The sequence below is a fragment of the Macadamia integrifolia genome, chromosome 2 (assembly GCF_013358625.1).
Source record: "Macadamia integrifolia cultivar HAES 741 chromosome 2, SCU_Mint_v3, whole genome shotgun sequence".
In the NCBI taxonomy this organism is placed as follows: domain Eukaryota; kingdom Viridiplantae; phylum Streptophyta; class Magnoliopsida; order Proteales; family Proteaceae; genus Macadamia; species Macadamia integrifolia.
Genome location: NC_056558.1, coordinates 937,413 through 960,325, shown reverse-complemented (window position 1 = coordinate 960,325; position 22,913 = coordinate 937,413). Strand labels below are relative to the sequence as shown.

General features: G+C 37.7%; 3 protein-coding genes across 3 annotated transcripts; 1 reads left to right on the top strand and 2 right to left on the bottom strand.

Moving 5' to 3' along the window:
- Nucleotides 1-1,381: 1,381 nt before the first annotated feature.
- LOC122071856 (golgin subfamily A member 4) lies at nucleotides 1,382-9,597 on the top strand. Its single transcript, XM_042636294.1, has 13 exons — nucleotides 1,382-1,514; nucleotides 1,637-1,753; nucleotides 1,829-1,915; nucleotides 2,137-2,270; nucleotides 3,317-3,375; nucleotides 3,487-3,544; nucleotides 3,667-3,711; nucleotides 4,274-4,313; nucleotides 4,989-5,029; nucleotides 5,118-5,213; nucleotides 5,903-5,950; nucleotides 8,995-9,114; nucleotides 9,314-9,597. The coding sequence occupies exons 2-13, from the start codon at nucleotides 1,705-1,707 to the stop codon at nucleotides 9,368-9,370; spliced, it is 834 nt and encodes a 277-aa protein (XP_042492228.1). The 5' UTR covers nucleotides 1,382-1,514; nucleotides 1,637-1,704; the 3' UTR covers nucleotides 9,371-9,597.
- A 423-nt stretch (nucleotides 9,598-10,020) lies between these two features.
- LOC122071855 (probable sucrose-phosphate synthase 4) lies at nucleotides 10,021-17,522 on the bottom strand. Its single transcript, XM_042636293.1, has 14 exons — nucleotides 16,866-17,522; nucleotides 15,351-15,440; nucleotides 14,990-15,216; nucleotides 14,612-14,675; nucleotides 13,942-14,153; nucleotides 13,162-13,642; nucleotides 12,775-12,903; nucleotides 12,538-12,669; nucleotides 12,211-12,387; nucleotides 12,018-12,071; nucleotides 11,875-11,937; nucleotides 10,926-11,786; nucleotides 10,643-10,770; nucleotides 10,021-10,395 (listed from the first exon to the last, which is right to left on the bottom strand). The coding sequence occupies exons 1-14, from the start codon at nucleotides 17,160-17,162 to the stop codon at nucleotides 10,119-10,121; spliced, it is 3,192 nt and encodes a 1,063-aa protein (XP_042492227.1). The 5' UTR covers nucleotides 17,163-17,522; the 3' UTR covers nucleotides 10,021-10,118.
- Nucleotides 17,523-20,459: 2,937 nt separating this feature from the next.
- LOC122091414 (probable mannitol dehydrogenase) lies at nucleotides 20,460-21,200 on the bottom strand. Its single transcript, XM_042661350.1, has 2 exons — nucleotides 20,655-21,200; nucleotides 20,460-20,510 (listed from the first exon to the last, which is right to left on the bottom strand). Exons 1-2 carry the CDS (start codon nucleotides 21,198-21,200, stop codon nucleotides 20,460-20,462), a joined length of 597 nt encoding a protein of 198 aa, XP_042517284.1.
- Between the last annotated feature and the right edge of the window lie 1,713 nt (nucleotides 21,201-22,913).

The following is a 22,913-nucleotide window of genomic DNA, read 5'->3' as shown; positions in this document are numbered from 1 at the left end:
AGAATTAGTTTTAGGAAGAACATCAAGAAAGGAAGATTGAGGAAAATATTTCCCCTTCAAAACCCTCACCCAGAGGGTATTTGGGTTATGCAAAAGCCTCTACCCTTGTCTAGCAAGTAGAGCAAGGTTAAAACTTTCCAAATCTCTAAAACCCAAACCACCTAGGCCCTTACTCCTACATAATTGAGACCATTTAATCCAACAAACTCCTTTTCCAAGCTATCTTTCCACCAAAACGCCCTGATTAGTTTAATTAACTCCTCACACAAACCTTTAGGTAGAAGGAAGATCGACAGAGTATGCTGGAAGGGCAGAGGCTACAGACTTTAGGAGAATCTCCTTCCCTGTAGCTGAAAAGAGTTTCTCCTTCCAAACAGCCAACCTAGCTTGAACTCTTTCCAAAATAAATAGAACAATTCCTTCATTGAGCAAGGTTAAAACTTTGGTTGCTCATACATAAAGATTATCAGAAGGAAATAAACTCCCTATCCTGGCACTATTAGCCAAATCCCATAAGCACATCATAGTTTGATTAGAGTCCTTGCATTTATAAACATAAGGAATAGAGCTGAATTTATAAAATATTTCCCAAAAGATTGATACTGAAAGAAGTGGCCATGAGCTGTTAGAAGGTTGTGGAATAAGCTGAAGTAAGTTCCTGCATGAGAACCAAACTTTAACAATAGTCCACCCCTTGGATGCTGCCTATCTTAGACCTTGAATGATGCAAAAGGCTTCTGTCTCCACTAAAGTTGTGGTTGTAGAAGTCCCTACTTTAAGAACCTGAAATTTTCCTTGAAAAATAATGTCAAAAGCCTAACCTGATTTTGTTTCCGAAACATTAGTCACACCAACACAAACTATGATGCCATAGTTTAAAAAAACATAAGAGGTGAGTATCAAAATCATTAGAAAAGAATCAATATCTTGAAACAATTTCAAATCAGAAATCCAATGATACAGATCGAAATAAAGTAGTTGCATGGAAGGTAATAAATATACCATTGTCCTCTTTCATTGATTCATTCATTATTGGTTTTTTTTCTTTCCTTTCTCAGGAAAGAAGCTAAAGTCATCCTAAAGACCTTTCATTTTTCTCAATTTTTAGTGCATATAAGGACACAGATCACAAAAATACAGGGGTTATCATGGTCAATAAAAACCCGGCTCTGAAATGACTAAAGGGTTAATAGGGTCAATCAGGCCAATTCCCAGCCCAACTAAATCAGGGCTCGGCTGGGTTGGGCTGAGCCCAACAGAGTTCACCCGACCTAACTGTTTTAACTATCAATTTCTAATTTAAAAAAAGGCGGGGATAAAAATCCAGTTTAGACTTGAGATGAAGCCAAAACTGAGCTCTACATTTGATTTAACAGAAAATCTCTCTCTCTCTCTCTCTCTCTCTCTCTCAAGTCTCAACAGTCCCGCCTTCCACTTCCCCTTCCCCTTCCCTTCTGACGCAATTGAGTTCCGACTTACCTCGAAGCTCGATTTCTGAAGTCGAACTTAGTAGAGTAAGGCCTCTCTGCAACTTCTTTTAGTCCCCTCTCTCTATCGTTGATCGATTGGATCCTTACTCAGTAAATCTCAATTGAAAAAAATGCTTTGTTATATTGATTGATACTTTGTCTCACAGATAAAATATCATCTGGCATTGTTATTTTTTTTCTCATCTTACTTGGAAATCCGAAGAACTTGATCAAGATGGAAGATTATATGCTGACGATGAAGCTGTTGCGCTCTCAAATGAACGGTAATAGCTTTATCTCTGCCTCTCCGCTACCACTGCATCGTACTGATTCTCTGCTCTCCATTGAATTATTCGCAGATTTGGAAGATCAAGTAGTGACGATCGCAGTCGAAGAACAAAAACACATTACGGAGATTCGCAACATGGAAAAAGACCTCGATTTAGGTTTTGCTCCTTTAATATTTTTTCGTTTCTTAAAATTCTCAGATGAATGCCGTCATTTCGATAGGTGTTCTATTTAGTAGTTCCTGCCATTTTCTCTACTCTGTTATGAGCATATGACACCAAATCATCTTTGAAATGGGGAATTTATGTTTAACGCGGTTCCATAACTTTAGCTCTCTTTGTAATCTTTCTCAAATTCCGCTGTAAATGCATCGCTACAGTGAAATCTGAAACGATACGTGTCAAAGAGGAGATAGAACGGATGAAGAAGGCCAAAGGTCAGACATGCTCCCAGATTTTGGAAAAGCAGAAGAAGATTGCATCTCTACAAACCGATACGTCCACCACTTCACAGGTTTGCTATTAATTCACAACAGAAAATAAAAAAAGGCCACTCATCATAGTTCTACACTCTTACCCACTCCTATTCACTTCCTGGACTGCAGAAAAGGAGTGAATTGCGTGTGTGAATTTGATCTGAATTGTGATTCTAACTCAAGTATTCCTTTTAAGATTGATGTAAGATAAATCGTATTGGTTATTTGGTTTATCTGTTTCTCTTTCTGACTGAAATTAGTTCCCTCCAATCGATTAGAATTTACAATGTTTGAAGATGTTGTCCATGAGTTGTAAACTTATCTTCTCCACCAATTCAATTGCCTTTCACCTCAAAATGAAGGGCATAGAAGATCAAGGTTTCCTGGGAAATTTAGATCTAAAACTTCCTTATTTATTATTTTGTCCACAAATTGGATTTAAATATGGAAAATTCTACTGCAACATGTCATATTAAAACGGCTGGGATCCTTGCATCGATTGTGTTAGCACTTCCTTTTAAATATTTCTATATGCACACTTCTACATTCATTCACTTTCTTACTCCTTTTCTCTACTAATCATACTCATGTTTGCTTATCATGGTGTGTATAATTCATGGTATCTCCTAACCCCCACTACCACTACTACGAGGCTTGGTGAAAAAATGTAAAATACAAGAAAAGGCGGAAGGGAAATATAGACTAAAGAGTGAAATTCCGTACCAACAGTAAATAAGATGGATGGCAGAGCCATTAAACCACCCTTTTCATGGTCCTCAATTTTCAAAAGTTTATTTTTCCAACTTGTCCAACTCTGTTTCAGATGAAAGTTAAGATAAGAGCAGGGGACCTACAGGTCTACCTGTCCACAAAATATCAGCCTCATCTCTTCTATCATTTGGCACCACTAGGTGAGCTGTCAGTAAAACCCACTCCCCGTAAACAGAACATACATATGGATGTGCTCAAAATTTTATTTTATGTATCTGTATTTTATTAGGAAGTGAATTTGCTAATGAAAGTCAAGGCGCACTTTGATACATTGAATTTAGCTCTTAACTTCTATACCTTGCTTAATGAACAGGCTCTGGAGCTTATTAATCAAGAGAGGACCAGTTTATCTGCTAGAATAAACGAAAAAAGGTTAGTCTCAAGTTGGAAAATTTTTGGACAACTAATAAAACCCTATGTTGTCAATCTATATTATTCTATAACTGGAGAAGAAGATAACTTTTTCGTGTTACACTGTTATAGATCTTACTACACAAAGGTCGTGGAGGAAATGAATTCCAAATTACAGGAACAACAGGAGGTTTTTTTTTTTTTTTTTTTTTTTTTTTTTTTTTTATAATAATGAACTCAGATAGCTTTTATGTTTCACATTCTTCTCTTTTTTAAAGGAGATTTATTATTTCTGTTTTAACTTTTGAGTAGGATTGGATGCGCTCTAATAAGCTCCACATGGGAGAGGTTGGATTGGTATAGCCTTCTCTCTGGGATCTAATTTAATCATTTTATGTGTGACTACAATATTTCTCAGCTGGTATTATCAAACCCTAATGGTATCATGATTGTATGAAACTAATAAAAAACTGCATTTTTCAGTTATGCTCAATTACTTCCTCACATAGAATGATTAACTCCTCTATGCATGTAGGTTCCTTTATGTTTCCAATGATAACTTTTACAAGGGAAGGTTTGAGATAACTAATTACACTAAGATATAAGAGAAAGGGTTTGAAAGAATCATATCCGATATCACGACTAGTAGCATGATCAATTGTAAATTTGGGAAGTTCTAGAAGGTTTTGTTTCATTTACATTGAACACCAACACTGGCTGATTGTTTGGAAAATTAAGTCCCTTTAGCTCTGCTTTTTCTAGTTCTTTTTTCTTATTCCGATTTTTACATGCTATTGATTTTAAAATTCTTGAGTATAAAATAAATAAAATGAAACTCTTAGTCTTGCCACATTTATATATTTTACTATTGCACTTTGCTGAATATTTTTTTCTGTCCCACTGACTGAAACTGGTACAGGTTGAGGGAAACACTGGTGAGGCTAAAGGAAAATTTGAAGGTGGGACCTCTTAGAATAGGCTTCTATGTTTGATGATATTTGAGTTCCCGTTGACATCTATATATGGCAAATTAGGCTTCCCGAATCTGTAACTGGAAGCATGTAGATAAAAACATGGTCTCAAGAAGGCTGAATTTATCATTACGCTGTAGATCATCATAGCATGTTTTGAGGAACTCTTGAGTAATTAGTTGGATGGGTCATGGAAGGTATACCAACTGCATTATTTTATGATTTAATATAATTTTAGAGGACAGGATGTAGTACCCCCCGGTCCATACCACCCATTGGTCCAAGTTTAGGAGATCTCATGTGCCAAAATCTATCCTGCACTATTGATTTTAAAGGCCTATTCTTTGCTATCAGAATTCAGAAACTCGAAAGACACCTTATGGTTATGCTGTTATGGTCCCTTAGTGATAAGTTTATTACTACTGCCCTAGGTCAAACTCATTTATCTGTAGTTCTCTCCTCTCAACATCCGTGTGACATTTACCGGTATTCAGTCCTTATCACTTATCTATTCTTAGATTTCATAACCAACCCTTACGATGTGTGAACCACAATGGAGACAATGTACATGCTTCTCATGTAGTCTCCAGAGCTCATATATTTTTCTTAGCATGGGAGATTTATATTTTCTTTACATTTTACATTTTGAGCTCTTCTGTGCAGACAAATCTACTACCAGAACGCATACCATTGCTGAAAATCTGGTATTAACAACTTAAGGATGAACACTTTTCCCCCCTCTATTGTGGTATTTTGACTGACCTTTTAGTGGCGTGGTTATGAAACAATAAGAATTTCAAGGACTTGATGACCAAGGTGGATGCTGCAACAGCTAGGCTCGATGAGATAAGTGCAAAAAAATCGGATCTTGTTTTGAAGAACAGTAAGGTATGCTTCCTATCTGAAGTCTGACAATATCAACCCAGTTAGTAAGCTTTCTGTGATCCTTAAATTTAAGGAAAGAAAAATACTTGTGAGTGGCAACGTCAGCTCTTCGTAAATATTTGACAATGTTATCGACCGTAATACTCACAACTTTAATGTTTAAACTTTAGTGTAAGAAACCGAGTCATAAGTGATCCCTCTTATGTGTGTGTGTGTCAGGAATCAATTTGGTTCCATCATGCACGACAACAGCAACGGAATATGTAGTCAAAAGTAGTAGGATCCATGCAAAGAGATTGGCTGAGTACAAATAGATAGGTGCCGGCTGCCTACCTGACACACCCATCATGCACAACATTAACATCTAAATATCTAGAAACTAGTAATAGTTTTTGGATATCCTAGGCTCCTAGCATACAGTTTAAGGAATTTTATTTATCTCTAGACTCTAATATATGAACCTGTAGGAAAAGATATGCTAGCACAATAATCCTTTTGCCAGTTTTGGGGACTTGATTGCTTAAGATCCATCGATGCCAAATGCTACTTTACAGGGGCCTTTCTAGTGCTAGCATATTGCCTTTTATGCAGTCACTGCACTTCTTTCACTATGCATACTGCACTTATTTTGCAAGCATTTTTTTTTTTTTTTTTTAAATTCTGTAAGACTTAATTATTTTGTTTCTCATCAGATGCAGGAGTCTATTAAGCAATTGCAGTGCAGGGCTGCCGAGTTTCCTGTATGTTAACTTTTCTGTATTACTTTACTCATTAGGTTTGACTGATCACTATAGACAAGAGATTACTATCTATGCATGGTGAGGGGAAAAACAATCAAGATACCTTATGGAATTCTCTTAATTCAAAACAACATCCATTGATTGATTATAATCTCATCTTCCTGCTTGTTTTAGACCATGCCAACTCTTTTGTTCTTGCTCCTGAAAGTTGTGTTATCTTCTGTGGGTTCTCGCATTGGAGATTTCATAGGTTAAAACCCACTGAATAATGGGCAGCTTCTATGTTCTTACCAAAAAAAAAAGGTTGGCTTCTCTGTGTTGAATAGATGGGATTGTCCCTTATAGGCTTAAACATGAACTGAATGTCCTGCCATTTTGCTTAGAGGAGGGAATAACGATTGCGTTTAAGTATATGTGTATTGAGAAGATGGATTACATGGTACAACTGTACAAGACACATATAAAAGCTACTAAGATCTGGTGGAGGGATTCCTATAACAGAGTTTTTGGAGTCATGCAAAGTCGGATTTTTCTTCCAACTCTTGGGGTCAGGACTGTGTGTGTATCCCTTCAAGTCAGGTTCCATCATGCTAAACTCGGATGGCTTGTTCCCCGAATAAAGCGGGTGGGTTTTTGTGGCACCACAGTGGACTTTAACTGGCTTCCTATTATTATTATTATTATGTTACTTCCATTTATTCTAGACCAGTTTTTCATCAGTAATTTGGTCAAATGAGAGCATAGCTTTCCAATTCTCTGGTAGATTCTCACACTCCCATCAACTTGACTCTCATATGTGTGTGGCTCAATTGTTCATGTGTACTTCAAGTTGACCTCCAATGACCCTCTTGACACTCACTGGCTCAGCTGAGTTTTGTTTACTTGGGAAAATAAATTTAGAAGAAAGTCAAAGCAAACCCATCCACTATAAATGTGACTTTTTTATTCTCATTTTCCACCAATTATCTGCTTTGTGCGCAATCTTGAATATATTTCCTTTTTAAGTCTTTTTTTCAATATGTATGTCAACCTATGATTCAGATGCTTGATTGTCTCCTTGGGGAAAAAAATCATCAATATGTTGATGGAAAACATAATCTCAGATGCAAAAGAGTCTTAAGTGTTTAAAAGCTTGTTCTTTTATAGAGTCTTGACTCTAGATTTTTATGTTATTTTTGTTTACTTTATTATTTTTGTTTACTTTATTTACCTTATGGTGTGATGTGTTTGGTGTCCATAAACTTCTTAGTCAAAGCATGGACTCGTGGGTGATGGTGAGCAAACAAGAAAAGTTTGGGGTAGAGCCATATTGTAACGTTGGTTAGGTATTTATCCAGTAGCAAAAGTTGTCAAAAATCTTGTGACCTTCCCCATGAAGGCAGAGAAGGAAGGGCCCTATTTGGTATGAACAAAACCCTCAAGCAAGTAAATCAATTGTGATATGGTGTAAGACATGTACTGTTGGTTGGTGTTGGTAAAATTGACAATTATGCGTGCTTGGGTAAAAATTGCTACTATGTGGTCTCCAGCTATCATAAAAGATGAGATATAACTTTAGCAGCCATAATCTATAATATTGAGAAATGTTCCCATAGTTTTCAAGTTCACTCCAATTTCTTGAGTGGACTGCCTTCGGAATTCAGTCAGCCCTCCCAGTCAGCAAGCTTAAGAGAAAGTTACTCCTATCATAGTTTTTAAGGCGTTGGTAAGGCGACGCCTTAGCAGCGCCTTGGCGTTGATGCGGTCTATAGATGGTAAGGCAGTGCTCCGCCTTATGTGAAGTGGCACCTTATGGAGGTTTTTTTTTTTTTTTAAACACATTTTAAAATTATTTGATGAAGATTCCAAATATAGATTTTTTATTGGAAGGTTTATTGTTTTGTTAACACTTAAGATGTATGGGATCAGCTTTACTCCACCAAAAATAACCAAAACAAACAAAACAAAAACACGATTCACAAACAGGGTTTGGATTGTCAAGGGTTTTAAGAAAGGCCTTTGAGAAGGAATCAAGAAACAAGGAAGAACCACTAATCCAAGCGACCATTTTGCTCCGGCAACTGTGAGTTTTCTCTAGCAACGGTGAGCTTCATCTTCTTTGATAGGAGTAGAAATATAGTGGATGACCTTAGGGCTTAGGCACTCATTTTGGCATCATGGAGGTAAGTATAATAAATACTTGTATTTTTTATGTCTTCTTTTCTTTATATTTATAATTTTGTTTCATAATTATGTATTTATATTATATGTTAATATGATTGATTATTGATGATTGATGATTGATGAAGATGAACTTAGTTTATTCACCTTATTGATTTGTTTTCTTGATGAATATCTTACATTGGTATGAATATGAACCTTTAATATTTATTTAACATATGAATAATAGGATTCAACTAGGATTTGAGCCAAATAGATGGGTTTTATAAAAAAATTACACAGGAACGCTTTAGTCGATAAGGCGACGCTTTATGCCCGCCTTATCGCTAAGGCGACGCTTTATGTCTTCCTTATAGCTAAGGCGCTCCGAAAGACCCTTAAACGCCTCTGTCTCCTTACCGCCTTAAAAACTAGGACTCCTATCTATTAAAGTTTTAGGGAGAATTGTTGTATCTACAAAGTGCAGACGCTGTGTGCTGCTTCTTTTATTAAATAAAAGAAGCTCTGTACATGGAGGGTATGGCAACTGCTTCTTTCTATTGATAATCTTCTAGTCCAATTGTACAATTATGAGATGTCTGAGAGAAACAAATAGGGCCATGAACATCCTGCAATTTATAATCTAGTTGGAGATACTGTTTTCTGTAGGTTTACTGGGAAAGGTGCCAGTGTTGTAATCATAACAGGTCGTCCCTTGAGTCTTCTTTGCAATTTCTAAAGTCCACATCACTGGATGGCTCTTCAAATTTCACCCTTTACAGTTTCAAACACAATCCAGAAGCATAGAATCAAGGATGTCATGCTTTCCTTCTATTAATTAATATAATATATATATATATATATATATTTATATATATTGATGAACAATTGGTATTTGGTAACAGTCTGTGTTAAGGGAAATGGACATGCAAGCATTGGAGGAGGAACTCAAAGCCCTATTGTCTGATAAAGAAGCTGAAACAGAGTACTTGCATTCTCTGAAGGACAAGATTGAACAACTGAAGGTGATAATATTTCAACACAATTAAACATTTTATATCCAGTTGAAAAATAAGTAGAAGGCTTATGCTGATAGTATTAGACCAATATGCCAGCCATTTGATATTTTGATATAATGGTAGTTTTCTGCACTGCCTTGATTTAGGTATATCACATATATTCCATCCATGTCTACCCATTTACATCATCTCTGCTTGTCTACAGGGCATTTCACAGCTGATCAGATGTGCTTGTGGGGTGGAATACAAGGTGGAAATGTAGCTCTAAGGCTGATCAAGCACAAATACCTAGACGCTTAAACAACTCCAAAGATGAAAGAAATCCACAGCTCTGATCCGAACAAATATACTTGATATTTGACAATTGAAATTACCAAATGTGCAGTTTTGAAAAGAGACTGGAAGGTTTATATAAACCAATGTAAGAACAGAAAAGGATACTACATTACATGAGAATGCTATTTTCTAACAAAGTCGGATTCATCTAAAGAGTGTCCACAAAGATTTGAGCATCATAGATATCTTTTTTTCGAGATTTTCCTGCATACCTTCTCTTTTTTATGCGAGCAATATATATTTACATTTTTTTTTTCTAACTAAGTGTTCATTGGATTCATCTGAAGAGTGTCCACAAAGATTTGAGCATCATGGATATCTTTTTTTTGGATTTTCCTGCATACCCTTGATTTTTTATACGAGCAATATATATTTACCTTTTTTTTTTTTTTGGAGAGGGAAGGGGGTATTGAGCAGGTAAGTACAAATACGGCAATGGATCCAAAGCAAGTTTGTGAGTTAGATCCATTAAGCATAAGATCTTAGAGCTTCACGAGTCAGATGAATTATGTCAGAGTCAGTCAATCTGCACCAATTGAATATTCAATGTGGTTTTATGATTTAGCTTTATCAGCATTTTCAATATAATACCATGTTGTAATATATATACACACTTCCTTTGCACCTTTATGTATCAATAAACTACATGAGATATATAATCTTGAAGAAAAATCTCACTTGATCCCAAGATTTTCTAGGGCAATTGAGATGTTATGGGCATCACAACATTCATCTATGGAGGTGATGTAAGGGCTATCCTGTGGGATGACATCTTCTCGTTTATAGCTATCGTCACCGTGCAGGAGGCTCTCACTTCCCTGCTCCACTGTGCCTTTCAGAATTAGAGTTTTGTGGAGGCCAACAAGCAAGCTTTCATAATCTGTATCCCCTTTATCACCCACAAACGCTATCATTTTGGAGAGGTCAATGCCCCATCTTATGGAAAGATACCTGTGAAATGAAAATTGAAGGAAAAAAACTAGAGTTACTGACTGATATCTCTTTGTACCTCATTCAGGCCCACTTATGTGCAGGCCTGAAAATCAGTACTAGCCATGTCTTGAGTTGAAAATTTGATAATCAGGTTCAGATGTCCCAGGCTTGAAACTCCATTGATATGCCATAAAGCATATCTCTTTGGTGAAAAGCAACGGAAATATATCTACTGTAATAATCACTGAAATAAATTTACACAAACCTTAATGCCATTGCTCTTGACGCGAATAGTGGAACTACATTCAATCGTCTTGAAGCATGTGTGTAGACAAGGCTGCATCGGAACCCTCGCATCCGTAGTTTCTGCTGTAATTGATCTATTCTTCTGGTCTGTAACAAATGTAACACATTGGGGTCATGGCTGTATTTGTTGAAGAGCTAGATAAGTTCTCATGTTATATCCATTGACTTAATAATAGCAGGAAATGTCATCTAATGGTTTGTTATGGAATTCAGATATGGAAGACTCAAAGAATGTGTGTAACCTTGGCTCCTTGTTTCATCAGATAAGTATGGCATCTAGAGGTGCATGCCTCCACGTACTCTGCCACATCATTCTCGTCCCCACTTTCCACCTTAGCAAACCTCATCACTGTTGACTTCACATTCTCACCAGGCCACCTGTACTCCGTATGGGCTGCGTAGTCCACATCAGCAACCAAGTCCCTCCAGGGGTAGTACATCTCACTCCCACTATTGCAAATCAATGCATCAAAATCACTTGGCTCCACTCGGCAAGATCGCAATACATCTACTATCTCTGTCAATGTTGAACCGGTTGATAACAAAAACCCAGTTCGCCCAGAGCCAGCTGTTGCTTCCATTATGTTCTTGATGATCATTTGTAAGGAGCTTGTTATACCCCCATTACTATCATAACAGTCCATGGCAATTACAAAGAGCCTTTGCCTTCTACCTGGGCCATAACTAACATTCACATTGCCATTGGTGGATGCTACTGGATACTCACTTCTCTGACGGCGACGGGTTAAGGCTTCAATGAGCTCCTTCTGTCTGGTGGCTGGATCAAGTTCTCCATGGAGCTTGATATCGCCACCATCAATGGAAAATTTCAAGGAGAGATCTACATCCTTAAGTGAGTCACTCATGGGCTCTTCAACAACATTAGGAGTGAGCTCAAGACGGGTAGTGGGGTGGCGAATCCGGCAGTGCTCAACATGGGAGAGGTAGTTTCGACAATGTTCTGGCCATGAGAAGCGATGGATGTTCTTTAGCCCATTTTTACTACACTCAAGCCACAGGCTCTTGTCAGCAACAAGCTTCAGGAGGGCATCAGAGATGGCCTTCTGGTCATGAGGGTCTACAAGAAGGCCATTGTTCAGTGCCTGAAGAAACAGATCACTCTCATTAGCTTAGCTGATAGCTTTTATGTACAATCACACTAGAAGAAAGAAGCTGCCTAAGAGACTTCACCTTGATGATATCTACTGGCCCTCCATTTTTAGTTGCAACAACAGGGAGCCCATAGGCTGCTGCCTGCAACACCATAAACAAGCTAGACTTTTAGTAATCTTTTCCTGAGCACCTTAATTCTACAAATTATATACATAATTTACCTCAATTAGAGTGAGCCCAAAGGGTTCAACTAGAGCTGGATTGATGAAAACTCCCTACACAGGATGCAAAGCATCAAAGGATATCATACAGTGAGGACCCATGAAGGCATGAATGAACAGAGGCTAATCCTTTGCTTGTGTACTACCAGTTCATGGAGAAGTTTGAATGGTTGGATCAATAGAGAAACAATACCTTAGTCTTCACAGCCAACCGATATATCTCAGGGACATCAGCCTGCTTGTGATGCTTGGGGAAGGCTACCTGACCATACAAGTCATACTTATCAATAAGCTTGAGAACTGTAGTAAGAACCATTGAGCTGCTATTTGGCATCTCTTCTATATCATCTCTGTTTCCAAGTATAAGAGTCTGCAACAACAGCAACAAAAACAACAGATACACTTACTATTACACTCAGTTAGAGAATTGGAATTGCAGTTTCAGCTCAATACTAGATATTTGAACTTAAGAGATAAACCAAGAAAATCAAAGGCCAAGGAGGTTATGCGTTTTTTTTACCAAGTTGGCTAGCTCTTGTAATGGTTGACACTCCCCAAAGGCCTTCAACAGAGTAGTAACATTCTTCTTTGGGTCAGGACGGGACAATGCCAGTATCATTGGCTTATGAGGATTTGTAAAAAACCTCATTATCTGCAAAGTAATACATCAAAACAGATACAAAAAGATGAGATTTTGATTCTAAAATGCTGATTATTGATTATAATTTAGTACATTTTTAAGGTTATAAGCTACAACCTCAGACCATATTGGTGGTACTTGTCTTTTGCTTTGAGTTCTGTCGGAGCCAATGATTGATGAAAGATCACCATCAAAGTCCACTGATTCTTGCTTAACACTGCTGAAATCCATCCCTGGTGGTATAACCTAATTACATAAATTTGGTTTAAATTACTAAAAAAGAAAAACTACCATCAATTCTCATTTTCATTTAGCTATGCGCACATATTTTCATAAAGCCATATGAAATTGTTTTTGGCTCATCATAGACCCGACCGGGTCTAAGTGGTTCGAAGACTATATATTTTGGTCTAATCACAATAATGGTTTAGATACCGGTCTAGTTTAAAACTGTGAAGATAGATAGAGGACAAAGGTACATGGGGAGGAAGAGATTGACCATACCACCATCCTAGGCATATAGCGACCAAGGCAACTGACTCCTCTTCTCCTTCTCACTCTAAGCTTCCTCTCCAACTTTACATCAAACCCATCATATAGACCCCATTGCTCTTCTATCTCTTGTCTTGTACTGGTCACCACCATTTCAGCAGCATCTAGCCCCAACTCCTCAGCCTCAATCCTTTTCATTATCTTGTAAGTTGAATTGATATCCTCCCTAGATAACCTTCCTTGTTTCACTAGTTGCTCAAACTTGTTCCGGCCTAACGAATGACCTGTCATCACCATCGGAACGTTTAAGGTCCCAGACAAGTAAGCCGCCACCTCTCCAGCGTCAGCATAGTGACCATGAATCACGTAAGGCCACATCGGCTTTCCCCCTTCAACTTGGTCCCCTAGGACCCTTGACATGTTCACAATGTGGCCTAATGCACCATCTACAAACTCAGGAATGTGAGGCCAAAGTGACTCTTTTGGTATGTACCTGTGACAAAACATAGAAGAATAAAGTCTTACTCTTGAACCCCAAGTTTGTGAGAGATTCTTGTGTACACATGAAAATGGGGAAATGTGGCTTAAAGGCCCACTTCTGCAGTTATCTGGTTTTGGGCTTCATTTAGAAGTCCGCTTCTCTAGCCTGGCCCAAGTTTGAAATCTAAGTGGGCTTTTACATTTTTTTCTATGGGCTATAAATAATTTGTTTGACCCATGATTCATTGTTCTACAATATCTGTGCACATTCTTTAGACAAGCTTAAGGCATCACTTAAGAAACACTAATTACCTCTCACGAGGTCCACAAGGGATCCGGATTATGTAGGCTCCACGACTCTCACCTTCAATTTGATCTGCATCAGACGGGGATGACAACATCTCAATAGGCTCACCATAACTAGAATCAACATCCGGTGAGGAGATTTGACGAGTCAAGAGATCAACACGATAAATGCTTTCCGCGTTGGCTAGAGCTCTTGCTAGTTCAACTACGTACTTCACCTAATATCAGAAGTAGTACTTACAAGTTATTGAAGAGTGTATATAGATGAATCAATGTCCATTGAAATTCATAACCTCAGTAGCAAAGAAAGACACAGCCCATGGTTCCTGCCTTGGCCCAAGTTTTGGTGGGTTAAGGTAAAGAACCATAAATGTTAAAGATGTGGGCTCAGTTAGCCCTGGACCTTGGCCCATATATCACACCTTTGAGTTAGGCTAGCCAATCAGCTTAGTTAGTTGCCTCTGCCCATCTTGGTCCATCCTCTTTTGTTTGCAACCCTAATTCACCAGCATTTAATAAAATAGGTTGGGCCCTACCTCATCACATGAGTTGTCGTCCTAATCTATATGAGGCCATGAACTACGGGCCCCAACCCAAATGAATGAAGTCATGAAAAGTCACTCTTGGGAAAGGAAATAAGAAAAAAGAAATGAAACCCGTGAAGGTTAGTTAATACCTGCCCTCCAGTGTCTGAATCTCTTCCCAATTCCATGTTCTCTCCACGCACCAACCCGTGCATGCTATGGACAAGGAAAAAAAAAGCCCTTAAGTAATAAAAGAAGCCCATGTGAATATAATCATTACTGATCACAAAAGGAAACAAAAATGTCAAAGTTATTAATATAAGGAGCCAATTTCATTTGCTTGGTGTTGGCCTTGAGAAGCTAGGCTGGTGGATTGTACTGGGCTGAACCAACTAAGCCCATGAATCATTGACGGGGCTTGCCAGAACAGCCCATTAGCATAGTTACCCCCCATATTCTCCAATGGGCCCCTTGGGCTTGGGCATATTTCTTTTGGTTCGTTTTAATGAGGATGGACCATGGACCAATACCTGATCAAGACAATATATAAGCGTCTGGATTTATCATCATCTTTGGGCCAAATCTGCAACTCCGAATTGATCCGTGAAATTTTCTCTTTGACCGGTCCGGTCTGATCAGCATCGCCTTTCTCCTTATCACCTTCAGAAAGCTCTGATAGATCATCGAAGACATCCTTCTGACCTTGCTCCCGCTCAAGCCGCCTCTTCGCAAGTTTTTGTGCATCATCCCATGCAATCTACCAATTCAACATTTACCAAATAAAAATAAATCAATAAATAAATAAGCTTTCATTACTAGTGATATTAGATTGGAGTCATCCAGGCCTGTCCGGTCCAACGATTTGGGCCAGGAATGGGTTTAGGATTGAACCTGTTTCTTTCGGCGAGCAAGATGCCATATTCTCCAACACATATTCTCAAGCCTGTTATTGCGTTCACGTGTGTTCCTTGTCGCTATTACCTGTTTCAGCCCATTCAATCACATAAGCCCACACCACAAAATCATATAATCCACCAACTTCATGTGACAGTTTTAATCGTCACGGTGTTACACTGTAACCCTTCTCCTCCTTCCCGGAAAAAAAATAAAAACACAATTCCAAGAGAAGGAAAATAGTGGGCCCAGCAAAATTAGGTATCCGTGAAGGTATAGTGGGCCTGGTCATGGGCCTGGGCTTGGACCTGTCCACATCATCTCTTGGAAAAGAAAGGAACCATCAAAAGGAGTAAGAGTTAAGAGGGACAAGTGTACGTAGGGGAGACGATGGTGGAGCAACCCAAATTCCAAAACAGATGGTGGGACCACTTATAGGATGCTTCTACTTACACTCACACATCAATCAAATACTTAAGGAAGGGGGCAATAAATCGTTGACATTTTTCCATGTGGCATACTTCAAAAAAATAATAAAATAAAAAATAATAATAACCTGCCACCAGAAAGAGGGGTGAAAAAATGGGAGAGGATGACTAACACTAATCTCAGCTGCAGATTTTGTTTAAAATAATTAAAGACGGAAAATTCCAATAAAATAATTTACAATTACCCTTTTAACTATGGATGACATTAGGATTTTAATTTGAAATAGTTTATAATCTATTTATTTTTATTTCTTAAAAAAAATTATATTGGAGTAAAACTCCCAATAAAGCTGCAACCTAGCCAATATTTTCTTCTTCTTCTTTCCCCTCTTCCCCCCACCCTCTAATAGTAACCATGCAAGAGATATTAACAATTACTAGTAAGAATGCAAGTGAATGTGTCCATAAAAAAACATGTCCATCTAATTTATGGATAACACATATAGCTCATAACTGTGTTTAGTTCATTATTTTAATCAGATATTTAATGTGATAAAAATATTCGATATATATGAAAAATCATATCCAGATCCATATTAATAGGAAATAGATTTGATATTTTGATATTTGATTAAAATGATATATGTTTCAGTCCCATCTTTAATTGCCTCTCATTTTTACGCATATTTTTTACAAATCCCCTCTTGTTATGTCAAAATGTCATTTATATAACCTTAAATTACATAAGATACCTAGTATATCACACACTTGTTTTTAAGGGGGTGGGAGTTATAGCGTGGGTGAAGGAGTGCTGAGTTGAGTCATGACTCAATGAGTTACAAGAGAGGTGAGAATGATTTGAGCCACAATCATAATAACAACAATAGTGGTAGTTGTAGTATTGGGTTAATCTAGTTATCGGACAAAAATGGATTCTCATCAGGCTAATTCACACAAATGGAATTCACTATAGAGTTGATTGTTATGTGAATTCCATCTCTGTGGTTTTATCATGTACAAAAATGATTCTCGTATGAGGATTTGATCTGCTCACGTTATAGTAATAGAAGTAATAGTATAGTACCTTAACCCAGGTGCGGTGGAGATCAGACTCATCAAAGCTGTTAATAACTTCTTCCACAAAGTACTTGGTAGGACTAAAAACAACTCCCGTAGGTTTCTCTTCTTTCCCAACTGAATCCCAAAAAGAAAAGGATGAAGCTGAAGGACTCAACCAACCACTCTCTGCAACTTCCCCTCCTTTACTATTTTTCCTTTTACCACTTTTGCTGCTACCACCACCTTCTCTTCCACTTCTGTTGTTGCTCCCAGCATCCAATATAGCCTCCAAATACCCATTTAGCCATTCATTTCCAGCCATCTCTCTTTCCTTTACTTTCCCAGTTTCTCTAATTTTTCTCTCTTACAGAAGAGATATGGAAAATGGCTTAGAATATGATTTTGAATTCTTATCAGAGAAATAAAGAAAACCCAGGAAGTGAATTTCAAAGAGAATAGGAAAAGCTAATCAAATATTCAAAATCCATCAAAGAAAAAACAAAAATAAGAATTGAAATAACTCAGATAAGCCAAAAGAAAAGAGACGGAGAGAAGGAATTGAGGTGGGTTTGAACTTTGATGAGTTGAAGCTTGAAAAGAGAGAAGAGAGGAAGGCCTTTAAAGGCCACGGATTTCAAAGTGGCATTCATTTTCGGTGAGAAAGGTATCTAGGAAACGCATCTATGGGACTTCTTCTCTGTATCACTTTTATAGCTCCTTTTTTACAAAAATATATACTTCTTTTTTTGATTCATTTTTATTTACATGGGCTTGAAAAAACGAAGAAGAATATCATATTAATATATCCTTTATTCTTTCTTTCTTTTAGCCAACCAAGTCCACTTGTCATCACCTTGTTCAATGTTCTCCACTTGTCTTTTATATCTTCTATAACCCATAAGATATTATAGAATAATACTCATATAATCTCAATCATCAATCACATATTCCTTTGTAACCCATAAAAAATCTTGGGATGTGTCTATAGACTCCATACCTTGGAGGTGCCAAACTGGATCTGGTCCAGTCCGGGTTACCCAATTACTAACACAAAAATAATTTAAGGAAAAATGTGAACTCAGATATAACACTCAAATCCTAATCAACCCACTCAAATCCTAACCAACCAATGGATAAAAAGCTTAAAATATCTGAAGCTTGAAATATCTTAAGCCTAAAATATCTCAAGGGGTAGGCAAGTGTGCCTAAGGGGGAGAGAATGCTACCTGGTTGCTGGCCTTGCATGTGGTGGTCAATGGGAATGAACATGATGGTCATTTTACCACCCAGGCAAAAGTGCAAGATCAAATAATGTTATTTAATTTTCTCAATATTTTAGAAAAAATTGTCTCTGAGCAGTCAAGATATTATATACACCCTTCAATTTTTATTTTTTATTTGGAAGAGAGATAGGTATGCCGTCGATTTCAAGTATGCTAGCGGATAACACCAATAGGAACACATGATGGAGTATCATTCAGGAAGGATATGAGGGTCATTTCAGAAAAAGGGAAGAGAGAGATAGACACAATGGATGCTAGTATACTTGATATCGACGGCATACCCAATCTTTTCTTTTATTATTTTTTATTTATTTATTTTCTTTTATGTAGAGAAAAAAATTAATAAACTATTTCATGTGAGAGAGAATAGATACCCTGACTACATAGAGAACACTTGTCCATATTTCCATGATTTAGAAAACATATTTTTTAATTGATAAAAATTTCCATGCAGGCAGTGTGGGGATGCTTTTCCATGCCTCTCACATTCTAACCATTTTGGCTCCACATTAACATTCTCCTTTCTCTCAGGCCTGGTTGTGGGAAACCGTTTCCTACACTGTGATTGATGTGACGTAAAAAAAAATTCCACACAAAGAAATGTGGGAAACCTTGCTCCTTTTAATTTACACCATTCAATTAGAATTTTGTGAAACTTACCGATATCGTCCAAATCTCCAATGGTTGCACTTGCTGGTGGAAAGTGACTGTTCACTTTGTCATCAACTATAGTTACATTATGCAGTGGAGCTGGGTAGGGTCAATTATCTTATTAGGGTTCCTCGTCTCCTCTCATTAAAACTAAATGTTCAGTCAAGTGGAGAAGTTTTGTCCTGTCTTTGCTTTTGTATAAACAGCTGGTCCATAGCTTTAAACACAGCTGGGGGAAAATAGAGAGTTTGAATTTAAGAAAAATTAGGGTCCGTTTGATAACGTTTCAAGAAACATATTTTTGTCGTTTCTGAAATGGAATAAATGATAAAACTGTTTCGTTTCACTTGTTTTCAGAAATAGAAATAGAAATTTCTACCTATTTATGGTTCAAAAAACGACCCAGGTGAAATAAGTAGAACTTATTTCACCGTTTCTGAAAAGGACTCGTGGCCATTCTTTCGTTGGTTACTATCGACTTCCAAAAACATGATTTATCAAACACCTTCAATTCCGTTTCTGTTTCTAGAAACGAAAATTTATGTTTCTGTCGTTTCTTGAAACAGAAACAGCAGAAACGTTATCAAACGTACCCCTAATTGGTTGATATATGGCTTTATTAAATAAAATAGAATGGCATAACACAGGACTTGTGTAGCCGACATCATTTAATAAATAAGGAGGAAATTACACTCCCCTCCCCTGTATGTTTCAAAGGCCCGTTTGATAACTTTTCAAGAAACGCATTTTTACCATTTCTGTGTTTAGAAACAGCAGAAACGGAACAAAAAGCTTTTGACAAAACTATTTCGTTTCATTTGTTTTTAGAAATAGAAATAGAAATTTCTACCTATTTATGATTCAAGAAACGACCCAGACGAAACAAGTTCTACTTGTTTCTCCATTTCTGGAAACGACTCGTGGCCATTCTTTCACTAGTTACTATCGACTTTTAGAATATGACTTATCAAACACCTTCAATTCCGTTTCTGTTTCTAGAAAATAAAATTTATGTTTCTTTTGTTTCTTGAAACAGAAACGGCAAAAGCGTTATCAAACGGGCCCCAAGTATTATACTTAGACCCCCTGCAAAGTTTGAAATTACAACCGCACCCTATGCTGTTAACTCTGTTAGAATCAAGTATTAAATGTCCTTTTTACCCCCATCCCCTTTGTCTAAAACTCAAGTCTTTCAAAGGTCCTGAGAAAAGGACCATTGCAAAACTCTATCTTCATTCCCAGTGATGGCCGGCGAGTCTTTCAATGCACCACGGGTAGGATGTGCATTGTACACCATTTTGTTATGAATCTGGAGCCCCAAGCTTAGCGCTTCACCTCCTGCGACAGTCACTCGGATGAGAGCGTCACAGGCTTCTACGCCTCATGCTTGCGTGAACGCCATTTTTGATCTGCCTACTGATCAATGAAGGAAGAAGAAGTAGAAGGTTTGAAACTTTGAGCCTTCAACCGAAGATCACGTTGATCGAAATGAGAAGTGAAGCAGAGAAGAGAGAGAGAGAGAGAGAGAGAGAGAGAGAGAGAGAGAGAGAGAGGTTCTCTATTTCAAAGTTCTTCCCAGGTATGCTTCGTTGTTAACGTGACCATTAACTTAATGAGGGAAATATGATTGACCATTAACCCAATCACCGGAATAAACCCTCCTCCTCTTTCTTTCCCAAACTCCGTCACCAGAAAAGGACTGTGTCGAGGATACCATCCAGGGTACCCATTGTGGCCTAAAATCAAACACCAATAAGCCATGACAATATACCCATTGCGGCATAAAATCAAACACCAATAAGGCATGACAACACATGATCGAATCCACTTCACTAAGGCTAAAAGCAACTGAGATATTCAATAACTTTCATTCATTTTACCTGTATTTGATCAGGATCACGGCTAACCAAGAAGGAGTCGGCACCCAGTCGCTCAAGCACTTCCTTCTGCTTACTAGCCGACGTGCTGATCACCAAAACCTTAATTCCAAAAGCATTACCAAACTTGACGGCCATATGACCAAGTCCACCAAGGCCAACCACACCCAGGTGCTTTCCTGGTTCACTGAAGCCAAAATACTTCATGGGATTGTAAACAGTAATCCCAGCACAAAGCAATGGTGAAGCTGCATCAAGAAGCAGGTTGTTGGGGAAATGAAGCACATAGTGATGGTCGACGACGACCTTATCAGAGAACCCACCAAAGGTTGTTGAGCCGTTGTAGAAAAGAGAATTGTATGTAAGGATAAGTTGGATAAGTTTGGGGTAGTAATTCTCCAAGTCCTGGGTGCAATTGTCGCAAGAATGACATGAATCAATCAAGCACCCAACAGTCCCAAGAAAAAGACCCTGCAAAAAATTGCCTGAGGGAGTATTAGAGAGGCACACCGATTTGCAGAACCCTAAAATCCTAAATCTCAAGTTCATAAACCCTAAATCCCAATCGGTTAATGGTTTCCTCATGGAAGAAGATGACAATATGTGTTTAGGGCAAATAGGTCATCTCCATTGGATTAAGGGTATTTTGGGGTTTAAAGCAATTTTGCACAACATGATTTCTCACTTAACGGTTTCTCACTCATGGTCAGGGTACGGTTGATAGAATCTAGAACATAAAAGGGAAGGGAGTATAATTTCAAGCTTCTCAGGGGAGGGTTGTGTAATACTTGAAACATACAAGGGAGGAAAATGTAATTTCCTCATAAATAAGATTACCAACACCTCAGGTTGGGGACTTCACTTCATGCCTCATGTAAACTAGCTCTACAAGTTGTATTTTAGGTGATATGGTTTACTGCTTTCACCAAGGTCAAGCAAGTCTTAGACCTACCTGAACAGATCATGTTATTGTATAGATTTCATCTTGAAGAAACCGACAAGGATATTTTAGAAGAGGGGTGATATGTTGCAAGTTGAATTTTATTAAGAGGGATTTTTTTGTTGATACCCTGGAAATAATGAAAGGGAATTTTATTAAGAGGGATTTTTCCAGATCCTGCAGTGGCGGGAGCCTCATGCACTAGGTTGCTCTCCTTCTTTTTTTTTTTTTTCCCTTCTTGTTGATACCATAGAAATAATAAAATAAAGTTACAAAAAAATATAACACATTAAGGGTGTCAATAAGAAAACCCTTTTTTTTCTTATCGACATTGATGCCCCTTTAAGGTGTTCAAGAGCTTGAAGATAGGTTCGCATACTGTAGTTGATTGAGTTATGAATCGGCTACTATATTGGATTTCTCTAAGAATCCTTTGATTTCTTTCTCAGTTTTGAGTGGTGGCATTTTCGTTATTACCTTTATGTTTTAGGGATTTACTTACTTCTATACCCCTCTGGCTAACCAAGAATCCTAAGATTTTTCTGATGGCCCCAATCTTACTTTGTATTCTTTAGTTCTTTCAAAAAATTTCTCAAGGTTATTGTGTGATCATCTCAATCCTTAGTCTTGATAATCATGTTATCTATATATACTTCCATCTCTTTGTGCATAAGGTCATGGAGGATGGTAGTAACTTGTCTTTCATAAGTTGCTCCTACATTATTTAAGTCAAAGGGAATTACCACCATGTAGCAGTAAGTTCCTTATTGAATGATAAAGAACACCTTCTCCTTGTTCTCATGAGCCTTTTTTATTTGATTATATTCTAGAAAATCTATTCATGAAGGACAATAGGGCATGTTTAGCAGTATTATCTATCAAGATTTTTATGTGTGGTAGAGGGAGATCATCTTTTGGATTCGCATTATTTAAGTCCCTCAAATCCACACACATTCTCATTTTTTGTCTTGTATATATATTTAGAAAATATACAAGACAATGACATCTTAAATGTGTTATAAAAATACAAAATCTAGGGTCTAATCATATTTGTCAAAAGGATCCTTAACAAAAGAACCCCCCCCCCCCCCAACTTCTTCAATCCAGCAGTGAGCCTATGCCTCCCCAAACCCACCCGGTTTAAAGTAAGATTGGATCGACCAGTGTGTCAAATTAGCGAGACTGGTTGGGCCGGCTTGTCGGTATGGTCTTGCATCTGGACAGTTTTTTATCCAAAACCAATCCATAAGCCGTGGTAATGTATCAGAATAAGGTATATGGCAACCCTGTCTCTCTAGTTCACCATCAGTCTCTTCAATCTC